Source organism: Stylophora pistillata, chromosome 11 (assembly GCF_964205215.1).
Source record: "Stylophora pistillata chromosome 11, jaStyPist1.2, whole genome shotgun sequence".
Classification (NCBI taxonomy): Eukaryota; Metazoa; Cnidaria; class Anthozoa; order Scleractinia; family Pocilloporidae; genus Stylophora; species Stylophora pistillata.
In genome coordinates this window covers 31,175,511-31,197,294 of record NC_142529.1, presented here as the reverse complement: position 1 = coordinate 31,197,294, position 21,784 = coordinate 31,175,511, and the positions used below count along the sequence as shown (strand labels likewise).

At 37.9% G+C, this 21,784-nt stretch overlaps 4 protein-coding genes across 10 annotated transcripts in view; 3 read left to right on the top strand and 1 right to left on the bottom strand.

The window, feature by feature from the left end:
- Positions 1 to 2,176, bottom strand: part of LOC148721185 (serine/threonine-protein kinase Nek11-like) — a 3,841-nt gene extending 1,665 nt beyond the window's left edge. For both annotated transcript variants that reach the window (XM_088739862.1, XM_088739861.1), the window contains exons 1-3: positions 2,000 to 2,176; positions 877 to 961; positions 200 to 280 (exon numbers count right to left, since the gene is read on the bottom strand). In XM_088739862.1, the coding sequence (XP_088595988.1) occupies positions 200 to 280; positions 877 to 961; positions 2,000 to 2,109 (276 nt within the window). In that variant the 5' untranslated portion in view covers positions 2,110 to 2,176. The remainder of the gene's footprint in view (positions 1 to 199; positions 281 to 876; positions 962 to 1,999) is intronic.
- Positions 2,177 to 2,222: 46 nt separating this feature from the next.
- Positions 2,223 to 4,729, top strand: LOC148721184 (uncharacterized). 4 transcript variants are annotated; one of them, XM_088739858.1, is made up of 4 exons: positions 2,223 to 2,372; positions 2,920 to 3,112; positions 4,200 to 4,238; positions 4,605 to 4,724. In XM_088739858.1, exons 1-4 carry the CDS (start codon positions 2,304 to 2,306, stop codon positions 4,616 to 4,618), a joined length of 315 nt encoding a protein of 104 aa, XP_088595984.1. In that variant the 5' UTR covers positions 2,223 to 2,303; the 3' UTR covers positions 4,619 to 4,724. The 4 variants fall into 4 exon arrangements, with proteins under 4 accessions (XP_088595984.1, XP_088595985.1, XP_088595983.1 ...); XM_088739859.1 differs by lacking the exon at positions 4,200 to 4,238 and having other exon boundaries at positions 4,605 to 4,729; XM_088739857.1 differs by having other exon boundaries at positions 4,200 to 4,711.
- A 4,508-nt stretch (positions 4,730 to 9,237) lies between these two features.
- LOC148721183 (uncharacterized) lies at positions 9,238 to 14,945 on the top strand. 2 transcript variants are annotated; one of them, XM_088739853.1, is made up of 9 exons: positions 9,238 to 9,457; positions 10,318 to 10,401; positions 11,306 to 11,557; positions 12,518 to 12,674; positions 13,256 to 13,306; positions 13,830 to 14,010; positions 14,150 to 14,185; positions 14,657 to 14,711; positions 14,824 to 14,945. In XM_088739853.1, the coding sequence occupies exons 1-9, from the start codon at positions 9,380 to 9,382 to the stop codon at positions 14,875 to 14,877; spliced, it is 948 nt and encodes a 315-aa protein (XP_088595979.1). In that variant the 5' UTR covers positions 9,238 to 9,379; the 3' UTR covers positions 14,878 to 14,945. The 2 variants fall into 2 exon arrangements, with proteins under 2 accessions (XP_088595979.1, XP_088595980.1); XM_088739854.1 differs by lacking the exon at positions 14,657 to 14,711 and having other exon boundaries at positions 14,824 to 14,895.
- On the top strand, positions 14,892 to 19,542 carry LOC148721182 (separin-like). 2 transcript variants are annotated; one of them, XM_088739856.1, is made up of 11 exons: positions 14,892 to 15,028; positions 15,141 to 15,345; positions 15,762 to 15,832; positions 16,310 to 16,462; positions 16,560 to 16,727; positions 17,169 to 17,267; positions 17,686 to 17,756; positions 17,847 to 17,907; positions 18,374 to 18,463; positions 18,944 to 19,056; positions 19,454 to 19,542. In XM_088739856.1, exons 2-10 carry the CDS (start codon positions 15,258 to 15,260, stop codon positions 19,007 to 19,009), a joined length of 867 nt encoding a protein of 288 aa, XP_088595982.1. In that variant the 5' UTR covers positions 14,892 to 15,028; positions 15,141 to 15,257; the 3' UTR covers positions 19,010 to 19,056; positions 19,454 to 19,542. The 2 variants fall into 2 exon arrangements, with proteins under 2 accessions (XP_088595982.1, XP_088595981.1); XM_088739855.1 differs by having other exon boundaries at positions 15,762 to 15,907.
- Positions 19,543 to 21,784: the final 2,242 nt, after the last annotated feature.

Sequence of the window (21,784 nt, the reverse complement as noted above, 5' to 3'; positions counted from 1 at the left end):
TGTCAGTTGCTGTGTGCTTTTCAATGTGTAAATATTGAGTTATGAATTAAATTGAGGCGGGGAGAGAACAAAAGAACAAAGAAGATGATCTCGCAGTCACTATATCATGATATGCTAAGTAACATCACATGTGTATCACCAAATTAAAAACAGACTTTAAATCAAGACAGATATATTTGACATAAACATTCAAACTCACCTCACAATATTCTGTAACAATGCAGAAGAACTCTCCATCCATGAAACTATCCAAGAACTTGTCAATGTTAGGATGATTTAGCTAAAAAAAGGTGAAAAATTCAATCTGGCACTTGTTGTTACAAAGACAGTGGGAATTGAGAGCACTCTCCCAAACAGCTATGCTACAATACTTGTAGGGAATATCACAAGTTACATCAAATTTTTTTTTTACTATTTCTATGTCCACAATTCATCTAGCCTGCTTGCAGGCCGTAGTTGGTGTGCATGCAAGATTCAAGGGGGCAAATATATTTGGTTGCCATAATGGATGGGTGGAATTGATCTGGGAGGAGTGACAAACCAAAAGGGAGGGAAGAGGAGGAGAAAAACCAGAAACCCCCCCCACCTTGCCTCTCACTTTATCACTTGTCCGAGATCTTCCACCCGTCCAATATAGTGACCAAATGTATTCACCATGTTGAATCTCCCACATACCAACTTTCCCCTATGAGCAGTGTACAATTCATCATTTCTAGGCAACCTCAGAAAGTCTCAGTTATTTCAGTTAAAGTAAAAAAATATTGGATGTTCATTTGACAAATTTAAGTTTTTTAAGTTCAGGGTATATGTTGCTTGTTGTACATTATGCTCTCTTGCATATCTGTCGTTTAATACGAGCTAAAAATTTAAACCTACATTGGATAACAATCTAGCTTCTCTCATGGCATCTACTGTTTCATCTGGCTGTAGCTCCCCCACAAATATCTCCTTCAAAACCTTCCTAAATGAATTAAGAAGATAAATTGTGTGTCAGTGATAAAAACTTTTTTACAGATCTGCTGCTGAAGAAGTTTGTTGAATAATTAATTTCTGATTCCTGTTTCGAAGTTGTTTTAGTGAACTCTACAGTTACATAAATTCAGGTTTTTTTTTTCCATGGCATGGACAAATAAGCTTAATTGCTACTTGATTGTCCATTTGTTGAGTGATCTTGTTCCATACTAATAGCAGAGTTGAATCAGGGAGAATTTTCTTACAACAGCCCTTTGTTCCATTAAAGCAAGAAGAGAAGATTCATATGGTAATTTTTTAGTTAGAAACGATCTTACCCTGACAGACACGTCCTCGTTCTAACCACTACCAAGGTTAATCTGATACCTGTGGCTTTTCTCTAGACTCCAGTGTGTAAGCACAAATACAATCAAAATGCACCTCACTTTGTTCTCATAAAAGTTTGATGTGCATAAAAGCTTAAGCTTTTATCGTTTTCGACTTGCAAGTAGTAAGTAGCGATATGATTTTAGCTGGGTATATCCTATTTATTCTCTAATTCATTAGTTATCTTACTTAATTATTTAGACACGACCCCACAAGCGAAGTGTCGTTTTTAATACTTATCGTGTATAAATAAAGATTATTGATTGATTGAGTGCAAGAGATCACCTTCTAAAATATTTGTTGCCGCGAGTTCTTCCTAAATCAATAAAGTGTTCACTTGCGTTATACATCTACACACACAGTTTTAGTTTCAATAGGAACTGAACATTTTGCTCTTTCCCACTGTTACGCATAAACAGGGGAACAATGGTATCGACATTCTACAAACAAGAACCACCAAAATCATACAGTGATATTGGTCAATAAAGGTGCTGTAAACAAAAAAATTAATGATATCACACAAATGATAACCCTGCGGCAGCCGGTGGAAGTTTTACCGCCCAGACAAGTCCGCCTGTTGCATACTTTTCGGACAGTTTTTTTTTATTTTTTTTTTACATCTACTACACTATGGAAGTGACTGTATGTTACTCTTTCTCACCGGATGTGTGGAAGAGTTGACTGACAAACGAAGATAATTTTGATTCCACACAGCCAGTTTTGGGTTAGGAGTCCATGTATGGGAATACATTGGAATACATTGGAATACATTGAAAATATATACCGAGCTCAGGACATTTTACGGGGTCATACATGGAATCCTGTGAAAAAGAAGGCGCCATTTTTGATTTGATTAGTGGTGTTTCACCAATACTAGCGGGAACTCACGACTAAAGTATCCGTGAGGACCTTCTTCAAGAGCCATTACGATGAAAAACCTGTGATGGAACGGACCTCTTGGATACATGGAGGGAGAAAGAATTCTGAAGGCGCTTCTGAATGGTGAAACAAACGATTTGTTTGAAGACACCAAGGTCCGTCTTCGCCAGTATAGTTTTGCAATTATGTTTCCTTAAAGCAAGCTTATGATAGCTTTTAAAGTTTTGTGCAGTTTTATGATTATCATCAAGCTACAGGGAAACGATGTTGACTTTCCATCGATTGAATTTTAGTAAATGTGGAATACCATTCTTCTGAAAAATAATTGCGCACGATCGATGGAAAGGGTATTCGTTTGCCTTCATCGACGGGAGAATGCATGTTTTACCCATGTAATACACTTGTTTTGCAAACTGAACTTTACACATTTCCAAAGATACTGACAATAAGTAGAATTAATTCAACAATTGAGAGCTTCTTTCCTCGGTGATCATTTCCGTTGGTGATCAATTCCGTTATTCTCATGTTCTCAAATTATGTGTGTTTTGGGGGTGACATTGTAAGGAGAAATGAGATGCTAGTCACCCCCAAGTCAAAGGGTTAAAAAAGGCGAAATATTTAATATGTTTGTGAGTACATGAAACAACATTTTGAAAGATGGCATGATTATGTTTATGAAGCAATTCTCTAATTTTCTTTTAGGACTATCTTTCTCTGCTACGATCACCCTTGAATGCCAAAAATGGCAGCAAGTTGGGTTGCAAAGTTGCAGAAGAATCTGTGTCAAAATACACATTGTTTTCAACCAAGTTTCTGAGATGTGCTATTGAGACTTTGAAAAAAGTCAAAGCAAAAGGGAAGCACCTTGATGAAATCACAAACTCCTCAAATTTAGGTAAGTGAGAGCTGCAAAATAAGTGTACAGAGTTTTCAAAAAGGATTGGCTATTAGCCAGTATATGGTTAGTTGCATGCATTCTGGGATCTTGGGGCATGCTGCCCACAAAGTATTGTTTCTGGGAGAGGGGATGGCACAGGGGTGAGAGGACTCACCCCCCCCCCTCCATGTTGTGATGCAGGTTCAATTCCTGGACTTGGCATGAGATGTGGGTTGACTCAGTTTTTGGTTCTTGTCCTCACTCCAAGAGTATTTTCTCCAGGTCTTCCTGTTTTCCTCTCTCTGTAAAAATCTGCAAAAAATTTTTTTTCTTTCTTTTCTTCTATTTACCTCCCTGTCATGGGGAGCATCACATATGGTCTTAGGAAATAAAGACCCAGTTACCCCCTATTGAGTTGGTTTGTACTTAATCTATTTAAAATGTATGGGCTCTAAAATTCTATCTTATGCATTTGTTTGGAAGTATATGCAAAGTGATATGATAGTTGGTTGGCTAGGTAAACATGAGCTAGGTACAGATTGAATGGGTGCTCAACCAGCATGAAAATGTAATTTAACCTTAAATATTTTTCTGGATGTTTATGCGAAAATGGCCTTCAAGGAAGTTGTTTGTTCAAAAAATTTGCTGTTTTTTCACAACTCAAAATCAAGGTAGTTTTTTTTTATGTTCTAAAATGGTGGCCAGTACTTAAGGAGAACCCTGAATGTTTAGGACTTTTTTTGTCCCTTCCTCTCCAAGCATCCAAATATAAAAAAGAGACTTGAAGAAACCTCAGAATTTTTTTTATTTCTTATCTTTGATAATCAATCTCAAAATGATTTTTGTCTCCTACACGAAATATAGTTTCTAGTTGTGTGATAGTGGGAAACAATACACCTGTATACCTTCTTAGAACACCCCAGATCATTTTGGTGAACTGACAATACTGACTTTAGTAGTAGTAAAATACTAATGAACAACTTCCTTAAAATGGTTGAAAAATGTTAATTTTGTTTGTAAGAGTTCATACTTATCCTTCATTAGAAGTAATGTGAAAATTAAAATGATTACTGACTAATATACAATTCTATGGATTTTTGTTTAGTGAGTACGTTGCTCAGCGACACAGTATCTATTCAGAATGGTAAATATCTCAAGTTTATTCCTTCACTGGACCAACTTGGCAAGACAATTTATTTGATTATTGTTCAGCTCATATCTAAGGGTCAGTTTGACCAGGCTTTTTGTCATGCTAATGACTTGCTCAAGTTCATTCAAGTGGTCAAGTCCTGGAAAAACTATGATGGTGGAAAAATGGAGAAGGGGCTCTCTTCACTCTCTCTTCGAATAAATGGATGGTCTCCATTGTCAAATAGAACTCCTTATCTTGTGGAAGGAAAGTATTCTACTGTTTGTTACTAGTCAGTTTGTGAGAGGTGATGGGTGAAGTACAACTGTATGTTGTCATTCAAAGTGCAGTTTTTGATTCACAGTTTTGTTTTCTTCACAGAATTCACATTCTGAGAGAATGTGTTACAGTTGCACAGCAAGCAAGCAAGGTTATTCACGATGCTCTTGAAGACCCTGATATTCCTTTATCTCTTAATGAGCTGTGATGGCTGGGTAGTACTGTTTACCATGTAGGCTGTGTGTCCTATCAAAGTGACTGTTTTACTGACGGAGTGCCATTGCTGGCTCTTCCCTGTGATGAGTTAAAAATCTGTAGCTTTGGAGCTGAAACAGAAGAGAAAATCATTTTCCAAGCTGAAGAGGTAAAGTCTGTTCAATTGATGAAGGTACTATAATTTAAAGTTTATTGAAATAATTAATAGTTCAGTTGAACTATGGTTTGACCCTATACATGAGAGTTTTCCTCGCTGAAAATGTTACATTCAAGTATTGTTTCAAGACTGTCTTATGGGAAGCAGGTGTTCTAAGCTAGAACAAGGTCCTTTCATACAGTCAACAACTGCCAGAATTCGACAAATTTCTTAATTACTGGTAGCTAAACACATGTAGAAGTAAAGAACAACCCAGCACAGGAGTATAAAGGGGTTTTGGAAGACTTTAAGGGAAACTTTGACAAAAAGTTTTGTGCTGAACTTTTCAACTTACTAGCCAAGTGGCCAGTGACATCTTAGATGTTACAGCAATTGTAGTTTGTTTACTAGCCAAACTGGCTGTTGGAAAGCAGAAACCACTAGCCAAAACTGAATTTCCACTAGTCTGTGGCTAGTTGGCTACCATTAGTGTGGAGCACTAGAGGGGAGTAACCTTTTCATGAACTGGTATTCTTTCTAGGGGGAATCACCAACACTCCTAATCAGTTCATGATTCTGAAACTGAAATAAGCTGTGACAAGATAGGCCTTCTAGCTCATAAGGTCAATTTGCTATGGGTACAAAAATGAAACAGGTTTGCGATGAACCAAATAGGAACAAGAGTGGGTAAGAGGGGAAAACTTATTACTCTTTCACTCCCAAGATTTCATTCATAATTCTCCTTACTGTCTGCTTCACAATTTCTATGATCTAAGTTTGGAGAATTTGGTATTAGCTTAACTTATAATCCCTTTATCCATTGGTATTTGTCTTTATTCTCATTACTTGTCTGTTTGATATAGTGTTGATACAGTAAGGAGAAATTCTGTCTTGGTCACTCATGGGAGTTAAAGGGTGAATGTAGAATAAGTTGCTGATCACAAATCTAATTTTGGCTAACAATGACATGGTGAGTTTTGAAAATGTTTATTTGGCAATGTTTGAAAAATACTTTTCAGGTGAAGCTACTCACAAAGTATGCCTTGCTAGTTGACTGTCAAAGAAGAGCCGGAAGAATCAGGGATGCACTAAAGACTGCTTCAACTGTGGTCCTGGTAGCACTGAAAACAGCCTCTGATGCCCACACCCTAAAACAGCCAGTCAGACAGTGGGTCTCAGTGAAACATGAGCTGGTGAAGGATCTACAGGAGGGAGAAAAACAGTCTGAGAGATGCAGGTTTGCAATAGAGTTCAAAATAAATATTAGTATTTTGATGTCGATTAACTTAAAGCTTATGAGTTTTAAGCAGATGTCAGATCATACTGTGTAAAAAAAAGGTTACAAGAACTCCAGAAAATTGGTTTTAATTTGTTTAAACTTGATCAAATACATGCATGTTGTTTTCATAATCAAACAGAACATACATACATGCAGCAAAGATAAGGATTATTCCATGGGAAGTGCCCTCAAACGATTTCTATTCACAAGTTGCGATGCATCAGAAAAGGGAGGAGTGAGTTTTTTATGCATTGCGGCAAGTGAATAAAAATTATTCAAGCACTATCATAACATAACCGTTGAAATGTGGCAGATTCCTCACCTCAATACACCAAAATCCTAGTTATTGGCTCGTTCAAGGCTTCAAAAGGATCAGATAAAATTAATTTAAAGAGGGAAGAAAAAAATGGGGGGAATTCTAATATTTTTAAGGTTGACTCTGGAGAGATAAGGCATAGTGATAAAAAAAGACAAAATGATATAATCATTATGGTGTTGAAGAATTACATAATTAAAGTAAGATTGAGTAAATTGGAAACTGTCTGAAGAAATTTCTTGGTTCTTTTTTCTTCTCAGAACCCTATGCAGTGCATTTGCAGAGCAAGAAGATGCAAAAGATGTAGAAGGAAGCCAGCTCTGTTTTGTTTTGCAGGAAGAGCTTGCTTGTTACAAGACCAAAAGGTGACAAAATACCTTCTTTTACATTCTGACTTCTTCTTATGGTTTCCTCTTTCATAAGTGAAGTACAACTGTACCTGCCAAAATGTTTGATTGAATTGTTCCAAACTTTTTCAGCTATGACACAGCAGTAGAGCAAATTGCTGTCATCAAACAGTTGAGAGAGCGGTACGTTGTTCACAAAGATGAGTTTCACTATGCATCAGCTGCATTAGAACTTGCTATAGCCCTGCATAGCTTAGGAGAGGTAGACCTTGAAGAAGAGAGGTAAGTGTCTTATCCTGTATAGGTTTAATGGTTAACAGCTGACATACAGGCCAGGGCTGTTGCTAACTGTCAGCTGCTGGTGAAATTTGCCAGAAGAAAAGTGGAAGTCGGCAGCTGGATTTTTGGCCAGCAATCACCTGGTAAAGCACAACCGGCCATTCCAAGGTTACACACTTACAATTACGTATGATGCGCGATCCTTGCAGTAGATAGTGCTATTTAAGCAATAGTGAAAATCAGACCTGAAAAAAAAATCAGGCCTGTACGGGATTGGAACCACAGACCTCTGCGATACTAGTGCAGCGCTCTACCAATTGAGCTAACAAGCCAACTGGGAGCAGGCCGTTAAGTTGATTCGTAATAAACCCGTGAAAGTGATAAATTAGATACAATGAAATATATGAAGTTCATATATTTTGAACTGCGGTATGAGATCCGTATGATGCACGATCCTCGAAGTAGATAGCGCTATTTAAGCAATAGTGCTACAGTGTATTTAAGCAATAGCACTATCTACTGCGAGGATTGTGCATCATGCGTATCTAATACCGCAGTTCAAAATATATGAACTTCATATATTTCATTGTACACTTACAATTGTTCACCGCCTTTGAGCCACCTCACTTGAAATTTCAGCCAGTAGCCTAACTTCTTAGCTACCAGCCTGAAAGGCCTAGTGCTGTTGGACAGGATGTTAGTCCATGGCAGGCAGGGCTCCAATTTAATTTTTGGATCACTAACCCTTCGGGTTAGTAGACATCTTTTTTACTAACCAAATAATAAAGTTTGGTATCCAAGCTCACAAGTTACGATATCTCAAATATTGAACATTTTGATAATAACAACTAGGACAAATTAAAGAGTAGCTGAAATTGCATAGTGACCTCAAAAACGTAGACAATTATCCACCTATTTTATTTCCCTCTTGTTTACCATGATTAGTCAAGAACAGTACATCTACAGCACATTCTCTAAAAAGAGTTAAAGTTGACTTAACAACCTGAGTATTCTAAGTATTCCTCTGAGAGTCGGGCCTACGTGCTCTTTGCCCTGAGGTCTACTGATGTTTAAATATGTTAGAAAATTTTACTCACCATGTCGGGTTAGTTGGACAAATTTTTAGTAACCAAACGTTGAAAATTACTAACCATTGGTTAATGGGTTACCATTAATTTCGAGCCCTTGCTTGTAAATCCACAGCATTTAAGTTGCTATTACCAATCCATACTCATGGTTGGAAAGGGCCAGTATGAAACTAGAGTGGGTTGCCTGAGAACAAAACACAGTGGCCTTGGTTAGGACTCCAAAACAGTCCTCTTAAATTGGATTTCAGCATGGTAACCATGGATTGACCAAGTCTCCTATTAATTGTGAAGAATTTTTATCATCTTCTTATTGAAAGGACCAAGTTGGTCATTCAAACTGTCAGTTACTTTTATTAAAATGAATCTTTACTCAGCAGACACCTTGATGGGAAGGGACAAAAAAAATTGATCCCTTTCAAGTACATCAAATCTGCATCAAAAGAAACCTAGACCTGCGTTGAGCAGACACTGCAGGGCTCGACACTAATAGTAGCTGAGTTTCTTTAGATCTGCACCGCAGTACTGTCAAGAAGCTAGGGAGACTCTAGAGCAGTTATTGGACTCAACAGATAGTCAGGATGAGGAGAAAAACATGCATTCACGTTTGCTGGATAGACTTGGTGCTGCATATTTATGGCAGGCTTTGCTTGAGCACAAAGATGCAGTAAATGAGAGAGCAACTTCAGCAAGGCCAGAGCTTTCTGACACTTATGAAGGAGAAGAGGAAAGTACTGGAAACTTTTTTGATTAAGATCTGATCTGACAATTTGATGACCCACCCAGGTCTCAAATTTGGATTTCTTGAGGTCGCGCTGGCTGCAGGCTATCTGTTAGGCCACTGAGTGTGCCTCCAACAAAGAGACGCACTGGGGCAAGAAGTTGATTTCAGTTAATTTGAAGTCTAGTGTGAACATTACTTATACAGATTTTATATTGTTCCTTGTTCAACACATTTTCAGGAACAAATTGTTGTCTTTGATGAAAAGTCATGTGCCTGTTTTACAATAGACATGAATTTTGTAGTCAGTTTTTCTACAACAACAACATACTGTACCTGTACGTGTACATGGAGGACTGTGCAGAAGGGAAAGGGGGCCCTGACATTGCACCTCCGGTGCATCCCCAAAAGCACCTCATTCCCTCAAAATATCAGACTGTCAAATGAAATGTTGGTGTAACTTTTCAGATAGAAGATATCTGCCTGGAGCAACCATTTATGGAATCACTTTGTGCAGCTTTGGAAATGTGGACGTCACTAAGGACCAAATCACTGCAACAAGACACCAGTGGAAAGGTAAATGTTTCCTGGAAAAAGCATTTTAGGGCTATGTAATATATTTTTTTACTTTAATTTCCAAAACATTAATATTTTTTCACTGGCAGTGAGAATTCTTTATTTGAAAACAAGTGAAACTGTAAAATTCCAAGAACAGTTTTCTTTCATGGGGAATTTGTTGTGAGAACTAAATAGGTATCAGCTTTTGATACTTTCAGACGTTTTACGATAGGTACTTAAACAATTTGAAAGATGTGCCATTAAAGATTTATGGATTACTAAAATTTAAATGCTGTGCTAAGTCTGCACTCAAACAGAGTGCCCACCCAGCCCGAGGTTATCCTGGTTTCCATTGAATTCACCCTTTAAATCCCAAGACCTAATCACTAATTCTCCCCTCTAGCTGCTACACATTTCCTTGTAAATAAGTTATAAGAATTTGGTGTTAGATCAAGAGAACAACTTCTACATGATAAGTTCAAGTATTCTCATTACCTGTTGAATCATGTATGGGCTTTAAAGGGAGAAGATGCATGCTTAAATCATTTCTGGGCGTTAAAGGGCTAAGCAACTAGGCGTATTACTACTCCCCCAAGATGGGATGCTAGTCCATTGCAAGGTTATCCCCTTCCCCCAGCATTTTATCACTTGGCAGGCTTTTCATCTGTACTCCTGGTTACAGAGAGGCACGTGATAGAAAAGAAAGCTGTGTTTTGCCCAAGTGGACACAGCAAAATGACCCAGCCAGTTCTCAAACCCAGACCTCTTGACCCGCAGTGCAGCATACTAACCATTGGGTTACAGCATCTCCCACTGTATAAAATACATTTAATCTTGCATGAATGTTATTCTCACTGAATTTTTTTTTTATGTTCTAGGTTGACCTGGACCATCTTATTAATCCTGAAGAGACATATCATTACTTGCTTATCACCGCTGAAATGTTTGGGCTTTTAAAACAGGTGAAACCTGCTACGTACTTTCATTGGTGACGATTTGGATTTCCCACAGGCAATTAACTGTTCATGCAGTCCTGTCACAACACGACCATGGCAATGGAAATGTTAAAAAAATGTTTCGGTACAAGAAATGACAGCAGTTTTAAGAGATTTAAGTAATTGAAGGAAAAGGCTATCACTCAACAGAAAAGAATGATTTTCTCCAGTCAGGTCTTTTTTATCTCGACTGGTAAATTTTATACAGTGAGGATCCTTCCCTTTGTTATCAGTGGTGTAATGAATAATGTAGGTTCTGCATTGTTGGAGGTTATTACAAGATAATTTGGTTGTATCAACTGGGTTAATAAATATTAATTGGCCGCAGCAAAGAATTTCTAAAGCTGATATTCCACGGTTAAGCCCTTTATCAGAGCAAATGGTGAAGGGTTAATACTTGAAACATCAGCTTCAGAAATTGTTTTCAGCATCCGATTGGCATGTACATTATCAACTCAGCTGATGAAACCAAATTATATGTACTTATAATTCCCCCCCCCCCCCCATCTGCCCCATCTGATGCAGCACAACATATGGGTATCTTCAAAAAATTAAGCGTGTGGGAACATCTTCCATTGCACCACTCCCTTCCCAGGATTAACTCTGCTACCCTTAGGCTTAGGCAAGTTAAGCCAATAATTTATATCCGCTTTGCAATACTGAGCGTTTTAAAAATTCTTTTATTAATAGACTTGGTTTTAAGCATAACTTGGCTGTAAGTAATTAATACACATTTTAGCCCATTACACTTTATATGTAACACTTGATATGTATTTTATCAGTGAAACTATTTACTATTTTAATTTACAACAGTTTCCCATCAGAATCTTACCCCCTTTATTCATTCAATGAATGAATTGTTTTCTTGCAGCCCTTAAAAAAAGCTAGTGCTCTTTGCATGGCTGCCAGTATATCCCAGTCAGTTGGTACCAAAGATATGCTGGATAATGGATTGTGTGCCCTAAGTGATGCTGTTCACTCATTGTGTGACATTCTGGACTTGTCACATGCTTCAATTATTCTGTCTCATACAAGTAACCTGGTTGATAGATTTGAGCCCTGCAGTACTTCATGGGTTCAGTTCTTGTTGGCCAAGAGTCACTATTTGCTAGTCACAGGAAAGGTATGAAAAATCAAAATCATTATTAACCCTATCACTGCTTTAACTAACTCTACTTACTGTCTGCCAAACACTTCTCGTGATGTAAGTTTGGAAAATTTGGTATTGGATTAACTAAATAATCCTCTACAATTGATTTTTTTCTTTATTCTCCTCACTTGTCTGCTTGACATTGTACTGATGTTGTAAGGAGAATTCCTGTCTTGGTCTCTGACATGGGAGTCAAAGGGTTAAACAAGCATTCATCATGCAGGCATACATGTATACGTGGTACTCTAGCTCCAAGTTGGTGATTTTTCTTTGTGCTGAAGAACTTGGAATAGCTTTAGGCAAGGAAACTGTGGGCCAGCTAGCCTCTGAGAGCAGCTGGGAAATCCAATTTGTATAGTAATTACATGATTTTGAGTGCAATTTGGAATAAATAAGCACGAGTAAATTTTTTCAAAGACTAACAAAATTGCATGAGCCCATAGGGTGAGTGCAATTTGTGATCTTTGAAAACATTTACAAGTGATTATTTATTCCAAATTGCACGAGAAAATCATGTGATTATGTATTAATAATATACATGAAAAAATACGAGGTAGCTTCTCATAACTACGCGGAAGAAAAGCGCATGCATCACATGCAAAAATTATTTATTGAAATCCTGCAAGTGACATTGACCTTGACATTGACATTGACCAATTATTCTGACCAATCAGAATGTCTGGTTTGTTTCTTTCTTTGCACTGAATTAACCCTCTTCTGTACTGAATTAACTCTCTTCTGCACTGAATTAACTGAAAACTGCGTTCATCTTAACCAATCAGAACTGAGAAATTTTTTCATGTATATTATACAATATACGGTATAGGAGGAAATACCAATTAAACAGGTCTATAATAGTCAGTACGTGTAAACACGGGATTGTTCAGTTTGTGATGTGTGTGTCAGTCGTGGTTTTCATTGATTAATGTTTAGTATTCGGAAGGGGAGGTCTCCCTGAAGGAAGCACTGCAGAGTGAAGTCTTCACACACAAGAGTTACAAGTCCCACCTGTTGAAAGCCAGATGGAAATCAATTTGCTGTGAATATGCAATGCTCCCACCCACAATCCACAAATTTAAGATAATAGTTGGTAAGTTCACTCTTCTTCTTTGGAAATTCCTCTTTCCAAAACTTAGATCTACTCTTCTCCACAGTTATTCAGTAACTTTTTCATAATGGAAATGGGAATTTAGCAGTGGATATTCCATAAGATGGCTCTTCTTGTCCACTGATACTAGGTCTAATTGGAATTTGGAGTGTTTGTTTTTGGAGACCCCTAGAAAGATCCTTGGAGTAAGGAAGAAAACTAACAACAAACTCAACCCACATGTGACACCAGGTCCAAGAATTGAACTAATGGGAGGCGAGTGACCTCACCACCGCCCAATCCCAGCTCCCCAATATTGATTTTTTATTTCATTGTTTTCATAAACCGTCGCCAAGTGACCTGTGAAAATTTAGGCAGACTTAGTACCAACAAAACAGTCTGTTCAACCAGATAATTTTTGATCAGTGAATCAATTCATGAGTTTATGAGTAATTCCCAGGTGACAGTTATTTTTTTTAGTATTATCATTGTTGAGATCCTCTACTTGGTTCACTGACTCCTGGAATGGGCTATGGATGCACTTCATAAACTAACACAAATGGCTGAAGAAATCTTTGGTTTAGATGCGTTTTGTACTGGCAAACAGATACACAAGCAAAAGGAAAATTTGTTGGGTAAGGTGATTGAGGAATTTTTGTTTCCTTTTATTCTTGACACAATTCTGCAGAGCCCTGCTTGCAAAGTAGTGCCCCTGATTTCTATGAGCTTCTACTAGAGACAATGTGTTCTGATGACTGGGATAATACAGGAGTTTCATTAAGGGCCAGGCACCGGGCAAATTGACCGGTTGTGAGGACGGTTTTGCCCACCTGATTTGACGGTCTGGAGGAAAGTTTATCTTATAAAGAAGTTCAGTTCAAAGAGTTTTGCCTGCCTGTGAAAACCAGTTTCCCTCCTGCAGAAAACATTAATGAAGCCCCTGATAATATATACCTAAATCATGTGGTTGGCAATACCTTGCAATCCTAATTCAGGCTTTGAGATAGAGTTGTGCTTGTAATTGGATGTGTTATTATCCTGATTAAAATATAGAGAAAAGTGCAATCAAACTGGCCTGAAACATGGGAGAGTTTTCTTCTGTTTTATTATTAAACTTTTAATCACATATTTTGGCATCTATTCCTTTTGTTTGTGCAGATTTGCTAGCCGCATCAGAAAGTTCTGGCCAAAACCTTTCTAGTTTGTCAATCCTAAATGACTTGCTCTCATCCCTGTTACAAGTTGGTCAGCTGTATGCTCATCAGGGAGCTGTGAGGGAAGCTTTGAGGCAGTTTGTGGATGGTGTTGCACTAGCAAGGCAATTTTGCCTACCATACAGGTGATTTATTAATGTTTAGTAAAAGCTCTGTTAAACTTTTGGACCCACACTAGATCAGAAAGTCAAGGAGCATCAATCCAAAATTTTAGATGAGAGAATTTTGAGGATAATATTAACTGTCCTTGTCTGTTACTCTTAGACATCAAGCTGTTACCAGAACAGGAAAGAGAATAAAGTAAGATCTTAAAAATTGTTTGCTGAACATGAAGTTGTGCTGAAAATGAAGGGTTAATTTCTTTTGTTTTATTCCCCTGATGTGAATTCAACATTGAATTAATCTGCTGGTAATTGGTAAATTTGCCTTGTCCAAACCAGCAAAACAGTTATTTTTCAATTTTTTTTTTCTTTTTTTTTTTTTTTTGCAATTACGGCAAATGTATAAACAAATTTCATTTCAACTTCTTATGTCCCCATAGAGCAAGATATCTTAGCTATAGTAAAGATGCCAAGGGGGAATTGTTTACCTCTAAAGATTAATTTGGAAATAGTTTTTAGAAGACTCATCTAGACTACAAAGATAATGGCAAAGTTTACATCCTTTTTGTTAATTTAAGTTGAAGTTTCAACTCAAATTAATTAAAGATGACTTCACTGACTAGTGACCAGGGATATTTTCAATTGAATCCCTGTGGTTTTGTTATTTTAGGAGAATAGCAAAGGATTTTTCTAAACCTTTGGTATATATGATAACACCTTTGCTTGTGAGTACTTGTAGCTACTGTTGCATTTGATAGACTTCTATTTGTTATGTATACAAAAGAGAGAGATTTTTCGTGACCTTGTGAAAACCAGTTGGATGCTTTTACCTCTTAGACATGGCACACAACTCTCCGTGTTTACTGGTATCCCCAATTACTGTGGCACTAAGTGACTCAAAGTTTATCTGCTCCTTTATATGGGATGCAAAAACAAGGAACTAGAACCTTTGATGCCAGAACAAGGAACTAGAACATGGCTGCCAGAACAGGGGATTACAGAACAGGGAACTAGAACATGGATGCCAGAACAGGGAACTACTGTAAGACATGGGATGTCAACAGGGAACTAGAACATGGGATGGCAGAGCAGGGAACTTAATAAATCTACAAGTAGATTTCTCTTTATTTTGTTATTTCCTTTTTGTCTGTTAGGAAAACAAAGGAGATCTGGTGAAGCTTGCAGAACGTCTTTCCTCCTTGTCATTTGATGACTCTTCAACTAATACTGCTCATCAAAAACTGGCTGCCCTGGTCAAGACTTGAAACATCATGAAGTTTTCCTTGTGTGCAACTGAGAGATACAAACACGGTCTCTTCACTCCTGAAGAAATTTCCCTATTGCAGAACATGCCTAAAGGTACATTATAGTTATTTTACAAGCAATAGCGAGCTTTCAGCTGTGTTATGCAGCCAAACCAGCTTCAAAGAAAGTGTTTAACTGTTCAACTTTCTCAGGATTGGTTTGTAGAACAGTGTGACTCTTATAACAGGAGAATATTTTTTTCTAGCGAAATGTAATTATCACTAATTTAACATAATTCTTTAAGCAAAATTACTTTGTTAAAAACTTTTTGTTACCAGACCACCTCATTTGACTCTTCCCAATTCTTCAGCTCATGCTACACATGGATGATTACATTTGCCATGAATTTTTAGTTCCTTTGACAAGTAGAACTGAAATTTAATTTGTTCCGTTGAGCAAATAATGAATTTTGGCAATAATCCTATAGTGTGATATTGACAAGGTAAGAAATTAGAATTATTGTTTTCTAGAGTGGACTGTTTGCACTTTGGAAACCTTCACACATCCAGTAAGCAAGGACAGAGAACTGCTGATCTGCAGGGTAAGGGCTGACTGTGATCCTGCTGTGGTTAAGATTAACACAACATCTGGAGAAGCACAGAACAAGGATTGCACTGTATGTCGATGTGTTTGTAACAACTTGGTTATATTGCGGTTACTCTGTTGTTGTATTTAGGGAGAGTGGACCTCTCACCTCTACGTTGGAGGAGGTAGTAGCTTACAGTCAGTTGAGATTCTGTAGTGCAGGTGTAAGCTTTGTCCAAGGTCACCATGAGGGGTTTTTGGGTAAAACACTGAACTCTCACAATACCTCTTTATTCTAGAAGATCACTAGAAATACGTCTGAGCAAACTGTCTGGATATCTGACAAAACACTGGGGATAACCTGAGCTTACTAGTAGATAATTTCTCATTTAACCACTAGAAAGTCTGTAAGTAATGATAAAAGCACAAGAACAGGGTTGGCGAAGTAAATTAACCTAATTAACTATTGACTGAAACAATTTATTTTGTAAAGGGAGACAAAGTTGTTGTGGATCTTTCAAAGCTGTTCCAGTCTGGTGTATTGGAGGAATTTACAGACATAATGAATGACAGCATCAAAAGCATGAATATTAACAACACAACCGAGTGGTGGACACTAAGGACAAGGCTTGACAGGAGAATGAAGGTGATCAACATTTCAACTCTCACGAGCCATGAATGTGTATCCTCTCCTATGACATAACTGAAAGTCTAAATTGTAATAATTATGGTCATTTCTTTAGAACCTTTTGGAGAAACTTGAAGGTTCTTGGCTTGGAAGATGGAGAGGAGTTCCTCTTGGTCAGCCTATTGATGAAGAGTATTGTGAATCAATAGCATCCTTAGCCAGAGAGTTGGAAGAGAAAGTTTCAATCCTGTGTGGATGTTGTCCTGATAATCATTTGCTTGAGGTATGTTGTGCATGAATCAATCACAGTTTCCCGAGTTATAAGGATGGCAGATTGTATGAAAAATGTTTTGTCCATCAATCTTTGTTATGATTTGTGTGCCATCTTTGGTGCTTGACCCAAAGATGACAATTGAAGTAGCAAAACCTTGCATAGTAACCGAATGGGAACTAGGGATGGTTCAGTGGCAAGAGCACTCACCTCCCTGCTGTTCCACAGGTTCAATTCCCAGACCTGGTGTCATATGTGGTATGTGGGTCGGTATGTCCTTGCTCCAAGGGTTTTTGTACAGGTTCCTTGGTTTTCCTCCCTCCACAAAAACCAACATTTCAACATTTCACTTTAAACCAGTGGACAAGAAGAACCACCTCATGGAATGCCCCCAGCTAAATCCCATTGTCATTATTAATATTTTTATTATTAAGTGTCCTTTGTTTGTTGTAGGTCCTCATAGATTCGTCATTTTGCTTGTCAAGAAAAGAAACTGCTGAAGCACTGATTGAAATTACTGCCATGGATGCTACCTTACCTTCTCTTGAAAAAGTAAGAACAAGAAAATTTTGTTGCAATCAAAGAATTCATAATCAAGTGTCTAGAGTAAGTTGGAATTTCACTGCTTTTGTCAAAGCATAGGGCTAACTCTTCACTCTAATGAAGGGCTTAAGTCAGATTTAGCAACTACTTACATTAACTAAATTGTAATTTGGTCCACTTGTGTTTCCCAGACATAGCAACCCTCTGGTTTTTTTCTTCTCAACCTGTATTGCAATAAGCTGTTGTGATTATTTTTGTTTTGATTATTTGGTGTTTGATAAAATTGCACTCTATTGGTTTATCATCATCAATTGCCTGACAGGAGAATGTGTTTAGTCTTAGCAACTAGAGACAAAGGGAGGTTCCTCATCCTTGGCCCTTAAGTAATCATCTCTCATTTCATGATCTCTCACATTGCATGTTGCAGCTACTTGATGAAGTTCAGAACCTCACTGACAAGCTATTTGAAGATACAGACAAGAAAAGCTGCATAAACAGGTTCGAGGGAACATAAAGGTTAATTTTCTTTCTTACCTTCATTACTTGTACTCTCGAGAAACTATTGATGACGACAAAATTCCTTCTCAGGTCTGGAGGTCACTCTGCAGAGAACATTCCTCGTCATCCTGTAATCCTAACTCTTGGAAAAGTAAGAACCAGCTTTTTTAGGTCTTACATTTGTTTAGTAATCAGCCATTAAATGTATTCTAGCTCTAGCTCCGAAGACCTGAAAACTGAACAACCAATATGTGGGTTCTTTGTAAATAGATGTTGGTGAACTGTCAAGGAATCAAAGGTTAGTCAAACACAAGGGTGGGAGGAAAGGCATCCGTAATGGACTGACATTCCATATTAGTTTAAAAAGTGGTCATTTGCAACATTAGTGTAATGGGTACTGGTTGCTCACCATTATATTCAAAGTGTTCAGACACTAAGGTAGATTTATGGGCATGCACAGATATGCTGTAATTGCAAGATGTGTGCCTAAATTGTGGTAGCAGATCTTACTTATCAACTCATTCAGTATTGGGACGTACTCTTCTACAATGTTTGAAACCAGAGTCAATTTCTGGCATATCTATAAATCAAATTGATCTGTATTTTATGATTCATAGGATATTCAGCATCTTCCATGGGAAAGCATACCCATCCTGTTTGACCAACCTGTGACAAGGGTCCCATCTCTGCAATTTCTTTTTTCCAAGGTACACATTTCATTAAGAGGTCTTTGAAAGTTTGAAGACCTGACTTGTTTCTCAAACAACTGTCATGTTTTCTCCCAGAACCATATTGATTTTTATCTCTGCTATGCTGTCAACAGTGGAAAGAAATTTATTTTAATTAATTATAACAACCCTGATGCCCACTGATTGTGTAAACCATGGTTTGGGTTAGACCTTGTGTAAAGAACTGGCTCATTTGGTTTCTGGAGCATAATTCTCCCTTACAATAATGGTTTGTAATTTTATGAAAAGAAGTTGTGATCTGATACAAAAAAATGTTTGTCATTTCATTATCTATTAGCCAAGGTAAGCATACAGGAAAAATTGTCAATTGATTGAATTGAATGAAGGTCTTTTGAAATGTGGTTGCCTACCACAACAACTTTTGTGCCAGATTCTTAGCTTTTTAATACCTTGATATTCATTGTCAGTTAATATTTTTTTCTGCATTTCTCTTGATAGTTATCGTGTCAAAGACAGTTGCCTGAGATTGATCCTGAGAAAACATTCTATGGACTCAATCCTTAGAATAACCTACCCAACACCCAGAAAATGTTTCAGAAGTGGTTTGAAAGGTACAAAACACAAGCAAACGATTGAAGCAAATGAAACAGAAGAAAGACCTGATGTTGTGTTTCTTATATATTAAACTAGGCTATACAAGTTGAGAGAGGTAACACCAATATATTATAAACTGAACAAATAGATTCAATGTTGCTGTGTGTCTGTTTAGTAATAGATCACAGATGACATCAAAATGTAGTAAGAATAAAAAAGTGGCACAGGAAGCCCAGCCAAGTGTGTCACTGATTTTGGCATTTTGGCAGCATGTAATGGTTTTAAACAATAAGAAAGCAAAATGTTGTTGATGGTGACATTACTCTTGCATCTGTTTTTTAATAGATCACAAGTACAAACCAATCAAAATGCTTGTATAATCCAATGTTTATGAATAATTGTTGTCACTTGCAGCGAAGATGGATGGCAAGGTATCACAGGAAAGGCTCCCACACAGGAAGAGTTCAGGAGTGCTTTAACTGACCATGACCTGTTCATGTGAGTTACTGTAAAGGCTCCAGTAAGGGGCCTATTGGCCCACACAGCCAACTAGGAGTATTACCACTCACCCCCCCCCCCCCGACAATTCGGCAGAAGCCATTTGTCCTTCTGGGTGAAGAGAGGCACTGTGAGAGTAAAGTGTTTTGCCCACAAACACAACACACTAACCCAGCCAGTACACAAACCCAGACCTCTCAACCCGGAGTCCAGTGCACTATTCTAGGGTCTCCCATCAGCTTTGACTGTCCATGACCTGTTCATGTGAATAACTAAAAGCACTCCAGTAGATCTCCTTTTAAATGGGCCCCCTCTGTCAAGAACAGCAAGCTTCTGGTATGCTTCCTATCTCTCATCAGCCTGCAATTTACCCCTCTCCCTCTTCCCAACAAAAACTGTCATGTACTGGTGACATTTTCCTCCATTTGAGAATGTCGGCTTCCATCTTTAAACATTACAAGTTCTCTACCAAGAAATGTATACAACAGATCAGGGGGAATATAAAGAATTTGGCTCTTACAAAGTTTTTGAAAAGAAGGTTCCCCTCACACCCCTCTGATATGCATACCTCTAAAATAAACCCTAGTTCTGAAACCCTGAAAATTGCTAAGCCTGCCATTGACAAAGTAGAAAATTTAAAAGGTCGTAGAGGTTGGATATTTCCAGAGCTGTCAGTGCTGAAATACTGAGAATCATGACTCTTAAATGTTAAATAAGTTGACTAAGATAGAGACAAAGGTACTTTGGGTTTCTTTTATACATACTTGAAATTTTGCTTGTGTGACTAATTAGGTTGGATGACCCATGTTATTATCATTCTGATATGTCTGTATCAGTTACTACCAGTAATGATTTATGTTACATTGACTGAACTATATGCAAATTACAACTGAAACAAGGAAGATGGTGTTTTTTTTTTTATTTTAGAAGTGAAATCAGTATCTATGACCCTTTTTATATGACATTTGATGCTCTTGCGTGAGTTGCAGTTGCTTAGCTGCTAAACTGGGTCCATAATACAACTGTTACACTTATTAAGGATCATATTTACTGTAGGTGCTCTCAACCAATACATCGGTTGACATAATTATTTGTCGAGAGTCAGTTAACATTTGACCGATATGTTGGTTGACATTTGGCTGACAGTCGGTCAATGTATCGGTAAAGATATTGACCATCAACTGTCGACCAAGTCTCAACCAAGTATCGGCCAGCTGTGAACCAACCATCAACCAAGTGCCAACTGACTATCGACCAAGTGTCACCCAAGTGTTGACTGACTCTCAACTGATATATCAGTGGAGAGCACCTGCAGTAAACATGATCCCATACTTAGTTCTAGATGCGATAAACATTTTCAGATAAGGGTATCTACAGTAGAAAGTTTTATTGTTGTTGTTGCTTTAATCATCGCATCAATATTCTTTCTAGATATTTTGGTCATGGCACTGGGCGTGAATTTCTGCAGGGTGACGACATTCAAAGGTTGGATTGTCGAGCTGTTACTCTGCTTATGGGTTGCAGTTCGGGAAAACTACAGGTTAGTTTATACCTGACCATGAAGGAAAAACATTATCACATAATTGTTGTTGACAAACCAACAAAATGCAAAGGAAGTGTCCAATTGTCTGGTTCAGATGTGTAGTTGGTTGAGACTAGGCATGGGGCATATAAGTAACCACTCTATTTTAATTCATTAGGTTGGTGGAGAGTGTGAGCCAAGGGGGATGGCCTTAATCTATCTTCTGGCAGGCTGGTATGTCTTTGGCATTCATTTCTTGTGTGTTAGTTCCCTTACAAAGTCTTTTACTGACATGCTATACTGCAGGTTTCAACAGCTTTTTGCTTAAGCAGCTGTTGATATAGTAGTGGGTAGCTGTCCTTGGAAAAGGGGTCCTAAGGCAAGACTTAAACATGAGAGCCAGCTCGCAGGCTCAATAGACAGCAGTAAGAGGACTCATGGGCAGTGATAGACAGCTGATAACCAGCTTTTATTGAAACCTCTGGCTCTATTTGACAGAGCTCAACACTAACTTTTCAACTTACTAGCCAAGTGGCCAGTGACAAGTTAGATGTTATGACAATTTCAGTTTGTTTGCTAGCTTCACTGGCTAGTGGAAATCGAAAAACACTGGCCAAAACTGAATTTCTACAAGTGTGTGGCTAGTTGGCTACCATTAGTGTCAAGTCCTGATTTGAACCCAAATGTCAACTGCTATTGACCTTTGTCATTGGGAAACTCGTATA